This window comes from Amaranthus tricolor, chromosome 1 (genome assembly GCF_026212465.1).
Source record: "Amaranthus tricolor cultivar Red isolate AtriRed21 chromosome 1, ASM2621246v1, whole genome shotgun sequence".
Lineage (NCBI taxonomy): Eukaryota > Viridiplantae > Streptophyta > Magnoliopsida > Caryophyllales > Amaranthaceae > Amaranthus > Amaranthus tricolor.
In genome coordinates, this window is record NC_080047.1 from 37,656,693 (window position 1) to 37,673,532 (window position 16,840).

General features: G+C 35.3%; 3 protein-coding genes across 3 annotated transcripts; 2 read left to right on the forward strand and 1 right to left on the reverse strand.

Annotated features, from left to right (window-relative positions):
• Positions 1-1,158: 1,158 nt before the first annotated feature.
• On the reverse strand, positions 1,159-2,324 carry LOC130816457 (uncharacterized). The gene is made up of 2 exons (XM_057682854.1): positions 1,939-2,324; positions 1,159-1,860 (listed from the first exon to the last, which is right to left on the reverse strand). Exons 1-2 carry the CDS (start codon positions 2,035-2,037, stop codon positions 1,339-1,341), a joined length of 621 nt encoding a protein of 206 aa, XP_057538837.1. The 5' UTR covers positions 2,038-2,324; the 3' UTR covers positions 1,159-1,338.
• Positions 2,325-5,074: 2,750 nt separating this feature from the next.
• LOC130810402 (uncharacterized) lies at positions 5,075-5,587 on the forward strand. The gene has a single exon (XM_057676448.1). It carries the CDS (start codon positions 5,075-5,077, stop codon positions 5,585-5,587), a length of 513 nt encoding a protein of 170 aa, XP_057532431.1.
• A 2,990-nt stretch (positions 5,588-8,577) lies between these two features.
• On the forward strand, positions 8,578-12,685 carry LOC130816473 (E3 ubiquitin-protein ligase RHF1A-like). The gene is made up of 8 exons (XM_057682855.1): positions 8,578-8,952; positions 9,470-9,516; positions 9,629-9,691; positions 9,771-9,879; positions 9,956-10,275; positions 10,456-10,548; positions 10,653-11,010; positions 12,364-12,685. Exons 1-8 carry the CDS (start codon positions 8,839-8,841, stop codon positions 12,373-12,375), a joined length of 1,116 nt encoding a protein of 371 aa, XP_057538838.1. The 5' UTR covers positions 8,578-8,838; the 3' UTR covers positions 12,376-12,685.
• The last annotated feature ends 4,155 nt before the right edge of the window (positions 12,686-16,840 follow it).

Sequence of the window (16,840 nt, forward strand, 5' to 3'; positions counted from 1 at the left end):
ACAATAGAGAAGAGATATAGGCTAGTGTTTGGCTTGAGGTGTATTTTGTGGATTATTACAATGTGAATGAGAGCTCTCTATTTATAGGAGAGATCTCACTAAGTAACATTAAGTACATTAAAGTTATGAATAAATGATAATGAAACATCTCCAAGCATTTGAAGAGTCAAAAACAGCATCCTAGAAGCATCAGAGACATCGCTCGACCAAAGCAGAGGCTCGCTCGGTCGAGCAGCATGGTCGAGCGGACTACAGGAAGTTTTTGGTTGCATTCTGTCTGCTCGCTCGACCTATTCTGAAGCTCGCTCGGTCGAGCGAGCTGGTCGAGCGGCACTTCAGAGGGCTTTTGACAGTATTGCTCGACTTGCATAGTTGAGCATCTTGAATTAAACCTTTGAACTTCTTCATTAAATCCCATAACTCCCTTGATTAACTCATTAATTCATACCTTAATCATCATCATAAACCACAAATATTAAGACTCATCTTAATACACCCATTCATGACAAATTTATGGGATTCCATCCCAAGAGTCACCACATGAATGCACACACCAAATGTGCACTCAAGTCACACCATTCATAACAAATTCTTATACCATTGTTATTATACCTATACATTGTTACTTGTGTACTTGTATATCATGAACTCTCCAACCAAATAAATATTAAACTAAGTATTTTTACTGAAACAAACTAATTAAAAAACAATAATACTCGTTTAATTTTTGAAATGGATTGTTATAACTATCTTACCAAATAAAATATTAATACCATAATCTAGTTACCAAATAAAAGATGGTGGACAATTTTTCATGCAATTTATTATGTTCTTCATTCCCTAGTATTAATAGTGAGTCATTTCCCAGAATAATGTTTAAAAAAAAAAATTTCCCACTTTACCTAATTTGGGAAAGAATTTCCCAGAATACCGTCCACGTGGAAAAGTTTTTTTTTCTTTTCAGACCAAACCGCCACTTGAAATGGCGGTTTACATAAAGCACAAAAACGCCACATGAAGTGGCGGTTTGGTCAAGGCAAACCGCCATCTCATGTGGCGGTTTGATCCCTGGTAAACCGCCACTTCATGTGGCGGTTTGCTGGTGGCCTGCAACAATTTTTTTTTTCTTTCATTTCCCCTAAATAGTGAACGTAACCTGCATTAAACTAGTTCAATACCATCTATTCCATATTAATCAATTACGAACCAGCTTGATTTGAAAAAATTAATTATGAAAATAATGCGAAGATATATTACAATCATGAACATACAAAGTTAAAATCATACAAGAATATACAAGAAGTTAAAATAATATAAGAATATACAAAGTTTGTTAAACTACAACCCCCGGCCCCTTTTGTTTTGCGCACCGGTGGATGATGATGGTGTGAACTCGTCAACCTCCGCAATGACATTAAGAGTCGGAGCTCGTCGTTGACTAGCACGCTGATATGTGATAATCCTTTGCGGAGGCGATGGATGTGGCGGAGGAGTGTTGATGGAAGACGGGGGAACGAACGGCGACATAGTAGCGGATGTCGATGGCGATCTGGAAGACCGACCCTGAGTAGATGAACGCTGGCGGCCTCTTGTGGACCGAGAACTGGATCCTCCGGAAGAGCTACCTCGATGGGCTGAACTCCTTGGAGAAGGAGTGTGGAATGTGTCATCTACGTCGCCAATGACGGGTGGAGTCGGTATGAGGTACTCATAACCCGCTTGACTCAATGCATCGGTCAACGACGCATTAATGGAGCCTAAGGTCTGAGAACATAGCCGATAGCCCACGTCAACTGGCGATGTAGCGGCCCCTTGAATCGTGTCATTACATTGTATCAACACCGATCGGATGCGCTCAGCCTGTTTGTTATCATTATATTGTTAAAACAGTTACTTAAAACTATTACTATTTGTTATGAGTGTTGAAAGAAAACGTACCAGTAACGTAGATGTCGGATGGTAATGTGATCCTGGCTGCGCAAATGCGGTGTTCGTTAGGCGTAATATGGAGATGCGCCTGTACCAACTCATGTACATAGCAGAGCTATGACCTGTGAAGTTATCTCCTCCAACCAATGTAGATGCTCGGTCGTTCCACGCATCTACATGCGATCTATGTCGTACGAGGTAGTTCTTGTCCCCAGTCCTCCGATCGATCGCATGTAGTTAACGTTGGGTGTCACAGGCTTGCGGAATTACCTGCTCCAAACCGAATTGACGCATGACACGATCCGGGAGATGTAGCTCGACGATGTCAAAGCAAATAAGAGGACAACGCGATCTCCAAATCTCGTGGCCCGATGTACATATGTGTGGTAGAGCTTCCATCTTAGCCGCTGTGTAAGGCTGCCATGTCATCTGTAATAGAAATCAATATGCTTAGTAATGTATACAATTTATTCATAACTAATACAAATAGTAAATGTTACTAACCTGCTCGTCCCGTTGTCGATCTAGTGCGTCCCTGTAGTAGACGAGAGTATGTGGGGAGTGGGATCTCGAAAGATATACGCAAAGCCAGCTGTAAACAAATAAACATTGATTAACATTTTCATCTATCATAAAATAGTGAAATTATGAATTTGAATAGTGAATTGAGTGTTGCTACCTTACTGCCAAAGGATCCATCCCGCGTCGATGCTGTGACCCTAATATCGGTTCAAAATCATCCGCGTCATCTTCCTGATCATGTTGCCCATCCGGTCGAACCGTCCGAATAATGGGCCTCCCTATATGAATGTGCTCCCATGACCATATCTGTAACAACATCAAGCATCCACCCATGTCCTTGGCACCCTTACGAGATGCTCGACATAAGTTACGATACAGATACGCTAGGGTAGCACTTCCCCAACTGTACTCATCTACGCGCTCCAAGTCTCCCAGTAGAGGGAGATAGATCAACTGTACCGAGTCGCCGCTCTTGTCCGGAAACAAGATGCATCCAAACAGGTACAAAATGTAAGCTCGGGCATGTCTGTCAACCGTCACATCATCTGCATCATCCTCAAGCGCGCTAAAATGCTGTCGAAGCCAAGTCAGCTTCAATGACGATCCAACGATGATCTTCGGCTGTGAGGGGTCTTGAGGGTTTTTCGGCCAAACCCCTAGCAGCTCATGTACTAATGCTGGCCAATTTCCCTCCCCATGACCAATGACTGCTTGTCCTTCAACCGGCAGTCCCATGATAACTGCCACATCTTGCAACGTGATCGTTGCCTCACCAACTGTGAGGTGGAAGGTATGTGTCTCCGGCCTCCACCTCTCCACCAATGCAGTGATAAGAGCTCGATCGAGCTCTAAGCCCCCGCCCAACAACCGGTGGATGTATCTAAAACCAGCTAGCTCGACTACGTCTAATACCCTGTCATCCACCTCCCACCGTAACGTACTCGCCTGGTAGTGCTGACGAGTAACCAATTGGGCAGTGGAGCCCTCCCACGCAGCTACGCTCCTGTGTGTCGCCTGAAGCGTAAGCACTGATGGATCAACTGGGCCCGGCATCGCCATGATCGCTGTTACGTGTTTTTCATCGCCATAAGTGTTATAAAAATCATAAAAATATCATGACTTCCCTCGCATTATCCAAATTTGCAACCAATTCAACATGTTTTTCAATGGGATAATAATCTTTCATGTGATATCTCCACCAATTTGCAACCAATATCATGACTTCCTCACCCCAATACACTATAACGGGAAGTGTAAATTTGAATACAAGAATTTGTGATACTAAGGTATTAGAACACTTATTATAAGGTTCATTTCAAATATAAAAGCTAAAAATACCATGAATATATACAAAAACCATTAAACTAACCCTACAAAGTAATAAACTTTCATTGAAGCATTTCATCAAACACTTTATATGCATACAAAACAAATCCTAAAATTCAACTACAAATGTGTAAAACGTAAGCTTAAATCATGAAAACAATAGAATGTAACAAACAATTAACGTTTTTATAACTTCAATTCAAACAATAATGAACAAAAAAAACAATTTGCATATTGAACAAAAATTAGGGTTTTATTCATACCTTAAATGAGGATGAAAATGAACTAGTTTACAAGGAGAAGATGGGAATGTAGTTGATTAGCTTAGTTGAATGAGAGGAATTGTAAATTTGAAGTAAATGAGAGTGAAGAATTTTTTTTTTTTAGCAAAACCGGCAGCAACTAAGAATGGAGTGGAATGAATGAAAACTCACGACACTGTGGCTGCTTTGTACTGCTACCAAACCGCCACTTCAAGTGGCGGTTTACTTAACATATTTTTTTTTTTTTAAAAAAAAAATTTCCACTACAAAACCGCCATCTCAGATGGCGTTTTACTCCAGATGCATGAATAAAACCGCTACTTCATGTAGCGGTTATATTTAAAAAAAATATATATAATTCTCAAAGCTATCCTACGTGGACGGTAATGTGGGAATTAGTTTTCATTTCAAGCAAAATGGGAAATACTTTGTACAATTGCATTATTTAGGGAAATTTCTCATTAATAGTGCAATAGTAGATTTGTTTGGTGATCTGGGTCTTTCGTTTGTGTCTTCGTTGTTCTTGGTCTTGTTCTTTGTTGTTTGTTTGTTTTTCGTTTTCTTTTTTTTTTTTGTTTTATTTTATTTTTTTTTATGTTGTATTTTGTTGTTTATTTTTATCTATCTCTTTATTTTTTGTTAGTTTATTTTTTTGGGTTTTGGCTTGATTGTATTTGAGTTAACGGCGTCACCGTCCTTTAACTTCTTGTTTGGTCCATAGGTAGTCGAGTATAGAGTTAAGGCAGACCTATGGTAACCTAAGGTCAGGTCCAAGGAGGGGTGGGGGGGAGCAAGGGGGCAAGGCAAGCAGGACAACTAACAAGTCGTTGGAGTTGGCGATGAAACTTTCTAAATACAAGATTCATGTGGCTTGCGTCCAGGAAACTAGGTGGAAGGGGAAAAAACCAAGCGTTTTAAAGGGTTATAAGCTATGGTATGCAGTTTTGGATGGGAAGTGAAGTGGAGTCGGTATTCTTATAGCTAATGATATCCTAAAGCAAGTGGTAGAGGTAAGGAGGTGCAATGAAAGGATTATGCTAGTTAAAATAGTGGTGAGAGAAGATATCATATCGATCATTAGTGCGTATGGGCCGCAAGTTGGGCTAGATGAGGAAGTGAAACGTGAGTTTTGGGATAACCTGGGTGACCTTATAGATACCATCCCTGCCGATGAAAAAGTTTTTATAGGTGGAGACTTCAATGGGCGCATAGGTAAGGAGGCAGTTAACTATAACTCAGTTCATGGCGGTTTTGGTTATGATGTAAAAAACGAGAGTGGAGAGATCTTGCTTGAGTTTACGTTAGCAAAGGAGCTGGTTATAACAAACTCGATCTTTAGAAAGAACGATGAACACTTGATTACGTACAAGAGTGGTGGGCATACAACCCAAATTGACTATTGTTTAGCACAGAAGGATGATCAGAGCTCGTGCTTAGATTTTAAGGTCGTGTTAGGTACAGAGATGGCCACCCAACAAAGCTTATTAGTACTAGTGTTTCGTATGAGGAGAAAGATTGTCGAGAAGAAGATAAAGGTCAGGCAATAACGATCATGTGGGGTAGACTTAAAGGGGATATGGTCACAACCTTGTCAAGCAAGATCAAGATGTTAGGTTACCCAAGTATATTAGAAGATGCAAATCAAAAGTGGGTGACCATGGTGGAAACCATTCGAAAGGTGGCAAATGAGACATTAGGGGTGTCGTCGAGGAAACCAAAGGTGTACAAAGAGTCGTGGTGGTGAAATGAAGAAGTGCAAAAGAAGATAAAGGACAAAAACAAGAGATTCAAGGAGCTTATGGCTTGCACGGCGGAGGAGGATAGGATACATAAGAAAGAGAGGTATAAAGAAGCAAAACGGGCGACAAAGAAAGCAGTAGCGGAGGCAAAAGATCGCGAATTTGAAGCCTTTTATCAAAAGCTTGATACCAAATAGGGGGAGAAGTATATTTTTACGTTGGCAAAAGTCAGATCTAGACAGAAGAAGGACTTAGAGACAGTGAAGTTCATTAAGGATGAAAATGGACGAGTACTCCTTAGACAAGAGGATATCAAAACGAGATGGCATCAATATTTTTCCCAACTGCTCAATGAGACTAGGGGTCTAAAGAAGGAGATTCGACAAACTTCAGACATCCAAAAAACACAGGATCATGGGTCGATTATTGATATTACCACGGCGGAAGTAGGAGAAGATCTTAAAAAGATGAGGGGATCAAAGGCAGTTTAACCTGATAACATCCCGATTGAGGTGTGTAGTGGTTTAGGAGAGGAGGGCATTCATTAGCTTACTAACCTCTTTAATGTCATCTTGAGGTCTAGTAAGATGCTAGAAGAATTGAGGGTTAGCACATTTTATCCCATTGTTTAAAAACAAGGGCGATGAACAAGTATGCGGGAACTATAGAAGAAACAAACTTCTAAGCCACACAATGAAACTGTAGGAAAAAGTGATTGAGAAAAGAACAAGACGAGAGACGATAATTAGAGAGAACTAATTCGGATTCATGCCGGGAAGATCAACCACTGAAGCAATTCATCTTTTGAGGAGACTGATGGAAAAGTATAGGGAGCGAAGGAAAGATTTGCATCTAGTGTTCATTGACCTGGAGAAAGCGTATGATAGCGTAACACGCAGTATCGTTTAGGATACCCTCAAGAATAGAGGTATTTCACGAAAGCACATTAAGGTAATACAAGACATGTATGACAGAGTGTCGACTAACATTCATACACCTATGAGTATGACAGAGTCTTTCCCAATTAAAATGCGTACTTAGAGATATTGAGGCTCAAATTTTGCTATAAAATGCTTGCACGTGCAATTCCTCATATAGTTTTTACAATTCTTCCCAATCTCTTGTGGTGGTGACTACCACCTCAACAACTACTAGTTCTGATTTCAATTTATTCATTGCCAAAAAAAAACCTACGAACACTACTAGAATGTGTGATGTTGGTTGAAACATAGAACTTGTGAGTGACTAATGGGAGACGTGGTTGTTTAGGGTTAAGATGAAGGTAGGAAAAATTATGATAGAACCCAAGTAATTCGAATGCTTTCCGTTAATGTTAATTACTATCTTAACCTGTAATGGAATAATTTGTTTAATTGATTATCAAAAATCCATGTTTTTTTCTATGATCCCATAATCAAAAGACTATCAAAATCCCTAATAAAAGATACTTTAATTTCACTTGTAGTTGGGCATTTGAGACGTTTTGATAGAGTTTCAAGCTTCTTCAGTTTTAAACCATTGAGACTTTTGACAGAAATCAACTGCAAAAAACCTAGATTAAAGTAGGAAAGAGACAATTATCTTGTATGTTTGTTCAGAAAACACTGATCAAAAGTAATAAGAAAAGATAAACTAAATTAAACTCAAATACATTTTTTATAACCAAACAAAATAGAAAAAATAAAGAGTTCTTCGTCGACGAGATTTGAAAAATCCTAAAATCTGAGAGTACCAATTGATAAATTTACGAAGGAATTTAGGATTTCTCCACAAACCCTAAAATTTGATCAAGAATTAAAGAAAGAAATGAGAAGAATATGAATAACAAAAACAAGAAAATAAGGAATAATAGAGAGACAAAAAGATTGGAATGACGCGAATAGCAAAAACAGGAAAAAATAAGGAAAAATAGAGAGACAAAAAGAAAAAATTGGCGAGAAAAAAAGCAAGAAATGGGAAGGAGCTGAGAGCCATGACAAGTGCAAATGGAATCAAAGGTGCCAAGTGTTTGCTAGCCACACGTGGCACGATCTCAGCAAAAGAAGAAAACACTATGCCTTATATCAAAAAATGAATACTAAAAACATCTTGTAAATTATACTTCATAGATAATAGATAATAAATAATAGATAATAGATTAATAAATTATCTATATAATTTTGTTAGAAATAGATATAGATGAATGTCTTAAAATGAGAAAATATTGTCTCAATAAATAGTTGTAAATAGTGAGATGAATAGTATAAAATTACTCACATGAATTGTTTATAAATATACATGCTCTTCTACTATTCTTCTTAATATATTCTTTCTAACTCTTAACAAATTAAAATTTTTTATATATTTTTAACAATCAATACTGTTTGATAATTTTTATATATTTTTAACAATCAATACTTTTTGATATTAGTTGCAATTTCCTAAGAGAGAAGTGCCCCTAATGTTACTCATTCTAGAAAGAAAGAGTGGGTCTAAAAGAGAAAATGAGAATGGAGGTGGGGCAACACCGTGTAGAAATAAAAAATATTTTTTCGGCAATATTTGTTTTTTTACGCAGTTCAATATATTAATTTAATTTTTAATATCTCTAAATATATATAATATAAAATCATAAAAATTTAATATTAATTAATCTTTGCAATAAAACAGATCAAATAAAATCTCACTTAACTATATTTTAACTTATTAATTAAAAATTAATCACAAATTAGGGGTGATGAATATAAATAACTTGTAAGGGTGGAACTAAATAAGTAAATAAATGCCAAAAAGTAAGCAAAGAAAATAGCTGAATCTTCAACCGTCACGTCTGAATTGGATCACATTTTTCCTCCTTTTGCCGCTTCCTCTCTCTCATTATTATTCCTTTCTTTTGACTGCTTCACTCTTTCTCTTCCCGCTCTCTCCCGATTTTTCTATATCCTTCTTCTCTTCATTCCTGCCTTACATCCCTTCCAAACAAACCCTTTTTCTCCTCCTCTCTCCTTCTCCATTACCCTTTGAAGCTCAACTTCTTGATCTTATTTGCAGATTTTCAGATTCCCAAACAATCTTTGATCATGTCAATATCTACATCATCTGGATCATCTTCTAGTGCTGCTGCCATTGAAGACGATTTCGAGGATGCTTGTAGTATCTGCCTTGAACCTTTTTCCATACATGATCCTGCTTCTGTATGCTCCTATTTCTTTACTGTTTGTCTTGATCAATTGTTCTGTTTCTTACTTGATTTTCTCTGTCGCAGTGCTTGTTTATAATTATTTCTCGTTTTTGTTTCCAGATTTTAGCCGTTTGTTTTAATCTAAGAGTAGTCATATAATATGCTGACTTAAAAGACTTAATTTTGACTTTGGTTCATTGGTTACTAATATGTTGACTACAGCTCTATATACTAATAACTGGTAATTGCAAATTGTGTCTGTTTTTGATTGCCGTAAACCCTCATCATTGATTGATACCTCTTATTTTCATGGTGAATTTTTTCTAGAGGTTGCCATAGCTTAAGAAAAATGAATCGTTAAGTCCATTTGTTATATAATTTATACTGATCGATCGATGACGTGATTCTAACGAAGATGAACAGTTGTTTGATTATAATGGTTGATGTTATTTTCTTAATGTGTTCATTTGCTTAAGTTGTTTGGGATCGGATTTACTAATGGCACTGTTTTTTGTCGGTGTCTTCTTCAGGTGACAACCTGCAAACATGAATATCACCTACATTGTATTCTTGAATGGTATATTGCGTTGCCTTTTTTATTGATTTGTTTATTATTATATAGAATATCAGTGAATGTCATCATCTAATGGCTCCTTATTTTCCAATCTGATGTATGGAAATGCTCTTAGGTCACAGAGAAGTAAAGAATGTCCAATTTGTGGGCAGTCTCTTGCATTGCAGGATCCGTCAAGGTATACATGAATTTTAATTAAAGGCTTTGTAATATTTAGAATATTCTCAATTGTGATTTTTGTTTAATTATGTTTTTAGCCAAGAGCTTTTAGCTGCTGCTGAGGATGAAAGGAGTTCTAGGACAAAGCACATGTCAACCAATAGAACAACTTATCCACACCAATATCAAGAGTCTGGTCCTGGTTATGTGAGTAATAGGCTTTAGCTTGTGAATATAATGTGCTTAAGTAGTACTTATAACTGATGGAAATATGCTTTTGTAGGGGTCTCATTGGATCGATGACTCTGATTTTAATGAGCGAATGATGCAACATTTGGCTACTATGATGAGCCGGGCTCGACAAGCCCGCAGAAATGGGAGATCTTCAAGGCAAAGTCCTTCCCCGGAGTACATGTGTCCATCTCGTGTAACAAAGTCAACTATGCATCCAAATACTCCTGAAGATGGTGATTCTCCTTATGGTTCATCTGGAGGCAGCTCGCCTATCCCTAGTAGCACCCGGACCCCTGTATCAACTAGCCCGTCTCTCATCAATTTGTCTCCAACCTCTAACCAAATAGGAGCTATTCATGAACCTTCTAGGTACTGCCTGTATCTTAAAGCTATACTTGAGAAGTTCATTGCTTGAAGATTTTACTTGCACATCCTAGATAGCTCTTTTTTTGAAAAGAATATTTTATATTATTCATACAACTAGATGAGCATTTATTTTCATTTATGTGATGACTTTCTCTCTTATTGTGTCTCCATAACTTTACAAAGCCAATCGTCTGACTCTAGTCAGAGACCTAAATCGTCGGAGCTGCTTGCTTTTTCAGAATCTATTAAATCCAAATTTTCTGCCGCTTCAGCTAGGTAAACATTTGGGACAAAAAAGAAATTTTATTTCTAATATGCAGGTGATGTTTTCCCAACTGTATTTAAAGTTCTGTTTTCTTGCACTTTTTCTTTACTAGCAGATACAAGGATTCAATTTCAAAAGGTACACAAGGTTTTAGGGAAAAGCTGCTTGCACAAAATAGTTCTGTTAAGGAACTGAGTAAAGGAGTTCAGCGAGAGATGTCTGCCAGTATAGCTGGTGTTGCACGATTGATAGAACGCCTTGACCTCAAATCTAAACGGAGCACACATCCTGGAAAAGTTCTTAGTCATGGTAGGGAGGCCTCAGATTTCTTCTCTAAGGGAAAAGGGGTGCTGGATCATATTTTAGCAAGTTCTCAAGAGAACCATGTAGCAACGGGACTAGATTTAGATTTGCACGAAAATTCTCAGGCTACAAGCTCTATCTCGACTCATAATGATCTTTCCTGCGCAAAGGTATGTTATATTTGTTCCAACACTAGTGAAGTGAAGAAGCTTGTCTTAATTACTACCAAATTGTTTTATTCCATGTTTGTGCAAAAGTATATTCTTGCCGATGAAATATTTGATGACTAACTCATTAAAGTCTTTTCAGTTAATGAAACTTTTTTGCATTTATTGTAATCTTGTTGATCATCAATGATCATACATGTTACACTGTTGTTGTAAAGGGCTTGAATGGTGTTATGTCAGTGTTACCTTATTTACTGTATGAATTGATATTTTGCGCATAATTAGCAAAATTTAGTTCAGATGGCCTAAACTTCACTTGTTTCATTTGGCAGTTCCAGGGGGATTAGTGAATTAGGTATTAGTGTTTCATGTCTTTTAGGTTTAATTGATGGTGTGGGCATGACTGAACACTTGTTAGAAGGTTTTTTTAGTTATTAGTCCACAAGCCAATAGTCCTCATGCATTCTGTTCAGACTCTAGGTGTCTGAATGGTTAAACACATAGCCTATCCACAGAAATATATGCTTGTCTCGATGGGAAATCCATGTTTATGTATGATCCTTTGAACTGTACTAGTATGTGTGGTCAAACAAGTATCTATCTGACTCATAATGACAATATGAGCTGTGTAATTCTAAAATCTTGATATCCAGAAGTGCAGCTACTCGTAGGAATACTCAAAAGCATTTTAGTCTGGTTATCCAATGCAGTGTTTATGTGACTAAACTGGTAATGGGTATTTCATACTCTCCAACGCTTGTCAATTAGGGAATTTCAGCAGAGACACTGTTTGCAATATAAATATGCAGGTGGCATTTAGGCAAAAAGAGTCGTCCAGCTGTTACAGAAAGATAATTTTGGTTTAGTGCATAGTTTTTCATGCTAACCACTTCACTTATCTGCTTAGACATGCCCTAGTTCAGATGTACATAATTGAAGCTTTGGAAAATAAATTCATTAATCTCGTAAAACCATCAAAACCCCTTTAGTCCTGTGAAAATGTTTTATAGAGCATATTGATTTTGATGATGCATGCAAGCATATTGATTTTGTCCTCATTTTCATTTCTTGTCATATATTTGTTATTTTCTTTGGAAGAATAAAAGCATTTGCGTATTAGGATGTTATTCTCTTAATCACGGTATCATACTCAGCTGCATGATAAAAATGTGCATTGGCTTTTTCTTTCAACTTTTGACCAGGCTATCTGTTCCATATGCCATAAGACCCTTAATTGTTTCTGATATTAATTTGGATTGTTTCACAGTAGGAATCGTTCTTTACAAATTATTTTATTGGTACTCTAGTCCCTTTCATGGTTTGCTATAATAATCATGGTGATTTATTTACCCGCAGGAGATAAATTAACATTGGAATATGGCTTTATTGGATGTATTGAGGTGCTGTTAGAAATGTTAAAGAAAACCTATTTTCCGTTGCAAGAGACGTCCGCTAAGGAGGCCAATCTAGCCTTGTTGGTTCCAACGTCCTGCAGGTGGTAATCTATCTTACTTCTAAAGGAAAACTTTTTGTGAGTTGCAGTCGAGATTATCTGTATATACATGAGATTGATGGAATTTTTAAGTGGTGACTTTAATTTGGTTTCATGTCATGATGGTTGCAGTTGTAAGATGCCATTTTTTATCTACTCATGAAAAACATACATTTTCAAGCTGCATATATTTTGTTTTAGATTTGGTATTTGTTGTCGGTATTCTTTTGGCATAATTATTTTTAACTCCTGAAGCAAATGTTTGAGCTGCATATTGGTTGATGTGGCTGGCCACCGGAATGGCAATATGATTTATTGAAGATGGAATGCAGGAATTACTACTTAGGATTACCACTAATTGTAAACAGTAGTTGAGTATACCTTCAGCTTAAGGCCTATTCGCTTAGACTAATTTTCAATTCAGTTCAGCTCTGGACAACACTTTACTATTTTCACTACATTCTTTTTATTCAGTTTCAGTCTTTCACTCATTTTTCAGACCCCTAATTTGTTCTAGTGATCTTGGTTTCACATTTGATATTGTCTCTCTTCTCTTAGTTCTCCATATAGTAATATGCTATTGCTTAGTGAACTGTAAATGTATAGTTTTAGCCACAACAAATTTAGACATAGTAATACATAAATATATGTGTCCTTACAAGAATAACATGGAACTTGTCAGAAAACAAGGGAACACAACTAAATCAAACTAAATACATAAAACTAAAATTGACGAATCTGTCACTCTGTCTGGAATAGCTAAGCAGTAATGTATTATGCTCCTTTAGTCTTCTAATCACATGTTGACGATTGTACCTCCTGAAAAACCAACTAGTTAGGTGGCTAAAACAGTTACAGTATAAACAGCAAGTTTGTATGACTTTGTAATGTGAAATACTATTGGATGGCCATAAACACCGCATACCATTCGGATGGAGATATTGGCCAGTGAAGTAGGATGAACACTCATTGCTTGCAAGAAAAACATAGGATGGCGCAAATTCAAAAGGCTGCCCTGCTCTATCCAATCCTGCCTGTGAACCAAAAGTTATGATCTTGTCCACAGGAAGAGAAGCCACTTCGAGGGGAGTCCAAATGGAACCAGGTGCAACTCCATTGACTCGAATTCTTCGTTTGATAAGTTGGAGGGCGAAGCTTCTAGTGAAGGTCACAATGGCTTCTTTATGAAGAGCCTTGATATGCCAATACTGAGGCTGTGTTGATAATGCTACTTTCTTCTTTCATGTGTTTCAGTGCATGCCTGCATAAGGGATCACATTATTTTTAAATGAAGGTGTTTTTCTCTAATCGGAGTAAGATTTACTTTTAATTATTATATTTTGTTTACCATATATATATATATAGAGAGAGAGGCATAGGATCAAGTGAAAACAAAAGTGATCACCCCTACTTATTACAACATCACATCACGTATTAAAGATCGGTTTTCAATAGTGGCAATTTCATGCTATAGCAAGTAGTTGCTTTTGTAGCGCAATCAACCTGTTTGAATATTCAATGTTTTTTTAGCTGTTAAGCTAATTTACAATAAAAAAATCAAGTTAGGTGACAATTAAAATGAAAAAATTGTTTGACCAATCAACAAATCAAAATTAAAATTCAACTAATAAATTCACCAAAAATTCATTTATCAAACAAGACCTAGAATAAATTAGAAAAAAAATTCTCTTCTTTGAATGAAAGAATAATCGAGAAAATAAGGGAATAAAATCTAAGCATGAGATTTCTTTTAGATTTCATTCCCTTTGATAATAATTAAGAAAGAGAAAAATCAAAGGGTGAGAATATGAAAGATTGAATCTTCTAATTTCCAAAAAAAAAAAAAAAAAAAAAAAAAAAAAAAAAAAAAAAATCTTTAAAATGAAATATTAGAAAAGAACTGATCGACACCGCTCTTGTTTTTTAAACAAATGAGGCTAGGGGAATGGTTAAACGGCGGATTTACAAGAATTAAAAGTTAATTAAACGAGATACGAATCTCTACATTGCAAAGATGGAAAAACAACTCAATCTTCCCTTACCTTCCCTCCCTTTTTCCCTTCTTCATATGATATCTAAACACACTCTATTACTTATCCCATCTCATTTGATTTGCACCTCTTTATGAGATTGTAAATATCTATCTCATATTCGTCTCACTTATTTTTCCCTTATTTTTTCTTTTTATCCGTCTAACTCATTTTGCTTTATCTTCATATATAAATATAATTCTTGTCATTTTTTTTTTAATTATCATTCACACATTATTAATTCTCACTTAATAATAACATATATACAAACATTTAACTGCACTAATTGCTAAATTCTGATGGATCACAAACTATTTTGCTGTGTTCCATTACGTGACAACATTGCGAAAATAGCGGCCTTAACTTTGACGTCCCGTTTGGTTAATGATATTAAATAGTGATAATGGAAATGATTCATAGTGTAAAATTTCATCAAAAGTTTCATATCATTCCTATGGTAATGAAACCTTGATTACAAAAAAGCTTTTTTATTTACAAATTTCCATTACCACTTAATATCATCTCTCCCAATGGTAATGCGTTAGAATAAATGAGATGATTGTTGGATAAGCATGACCTTTAAGGTATTAGCCTAGAGTTTTTTCAACCAAAAGTACACTAAATTTTATTCTGATTACCACTGTTTATTACAATTTACCAAACAAATCGTGAAGGTTATTACCACCTATCAAACGAATTGTGAAGGTAATTACGATAATACTCCTATACGTGTAGGTGTATTTAAAAATAGGTGGTTGATATATTGATTATTGATATTAATCGGATTGTAGTAAATATTGCTTTGCTTCAAATAAGCTGTGTTTGATTCTCATGTAATTTTAGTGACGAGCAAATCCGATTGTGTGTTTGTGAAATGCATAGCAAATTCTAATAAGGAATGGGCATGTGGAGTCCACCTAAATTTATTACAAGTACTACTTGATTGCTTTTATTCACTTACTAACATTGTATTTCTTGTGATATATGAAGAAGTCGTGGCCAAACTTCACGAAAGTTTTTAGACGGGTAAATATTACTAATGTAGACAAGTTGTTTTAATTAATTATTTTATTAGTATTAATATTTAATAGTTTGATTATTGAACTATCTTTTTATATTTAAATATATTAAAAAATTTTAACAAATTAAGCTATTTTTTCAAACATCTTATTAAATTGTTCTTAAATGTTACATAAAATTGAATAATTTTAAATGAATATATTGAAGGATTTACATAAATACTACCTTCGACCGTAGTTATTTACTTGCGGCATTTGATTTTTTTGGTTATTAATCATCGTTTAAGTTTATTTTATATATTGCAAATAATGTGTAAGAAAAAATATAATCAAGCGGGATCATGCTTGAATCGTTTTGTCGCCTATTTTTATAATATTTATTTTATTAGTTTTAATTATAAATAACTCAAGATATAAGTAATTGAAAAACATTATATTGGATACAAAAGTGAAATATTACTAAGTATAAATGAAATATTATTACTATAAATACAATTATACTATAAAGTAATCATTTTAGAAAAAAAAAGATAAATGAATACAAAGTAATCTATCCGATAGCACTAGTATTGCTTTATACTTCAATGTATATAGACTATATCATTCATTAGAAGTAGAACTAATGGAATAAGACAAGTTTAACATTGTTTAAAACACAAATTTCCTTTTCAAAATCTCAGGGGGACAATGCTCCTTTCCGCCCAAAAGTACCATCTTAAACAAATGCAAATTAGTGACAACATTATTCTATTTTGAATTATGTACTACTAAATATAAATACCCTCATTTCCACTTATTATATTTTATTTTTTATTTTAGTATTTTTGTCTTATTTTAATTTTAAATATAACCTTATCAGTGTCATTTTTTATAATTTTTGAACCCTAGGCGAAATATAAAAAGGACTCTTATATAAATAAAATTTCTGTTTTTTCGCATCATCTAATTTCTTTTTTTTTTCATTTCATCAATGCCAAATAAATGTACGCATTTAAGATCATATAATGATAAGGTAGTTATAGGCAAACTAATTTTTGATAATAGAGATTAACTCAATTTAGGCCCTTTTATAAACTGGATCTTGACAGTTGTACCTCAAAACTACCTCAAGAACAGCCCTGAACCTCACCATTTTTACTAATTATATTTTCTCTTGTTCCTAAATATCTCATTACTTAAACTCATAATATCCGATTCCTTCGTCATAGTACCAAAAGTAAATGAAACAAAATGAATGGGACGAAAGAGTATTATGCTGTACTAGATTTTTTAATTGAAATATATTAAAATTT

Coding starts and splice junctions, on each gene's coding strand:
- LOC130816457 (XM_057682854.1), bottom strand. CDS start 2,037: ATGTACATGAGTTGGTACAGGCGCATCTCCATATTACGCCTAACGAAC. Junction 1,861..1,938: donor ATCCGACATCTACGTTACTG/GTACGTTTTCTT, acceptor GATAACAAACAG/GCTGAGCGCATCCGATCGGT.
- LOC130810402 (XM_057676448.1), top strand. CDS start 5,075: ATGCTAGTTAAAATAGTGGTGAGAGAAGATATCATATCGATCATTAGT.
- LOC130816473 (XM_057682855.1), top strand. CDS start 8,839: ATGTCAATATCTACATCATCTGGATCATCTTCTAGTGCTGCTGCCATT. Junction 8,953..9,469: donor CCATACATGATCCTGCTTCT/GTATGCTCCTAT, acceptor TGTCTTCTTCAG/GTGACAACCTGCAAACATGA. Junction 10,276..10,455: donor GCTATTCATGAACCTTCTAG/GTACTGCCTGTA, acceptor AACTTTACAAAG/CCAATCGTCTGACTCTAGTC.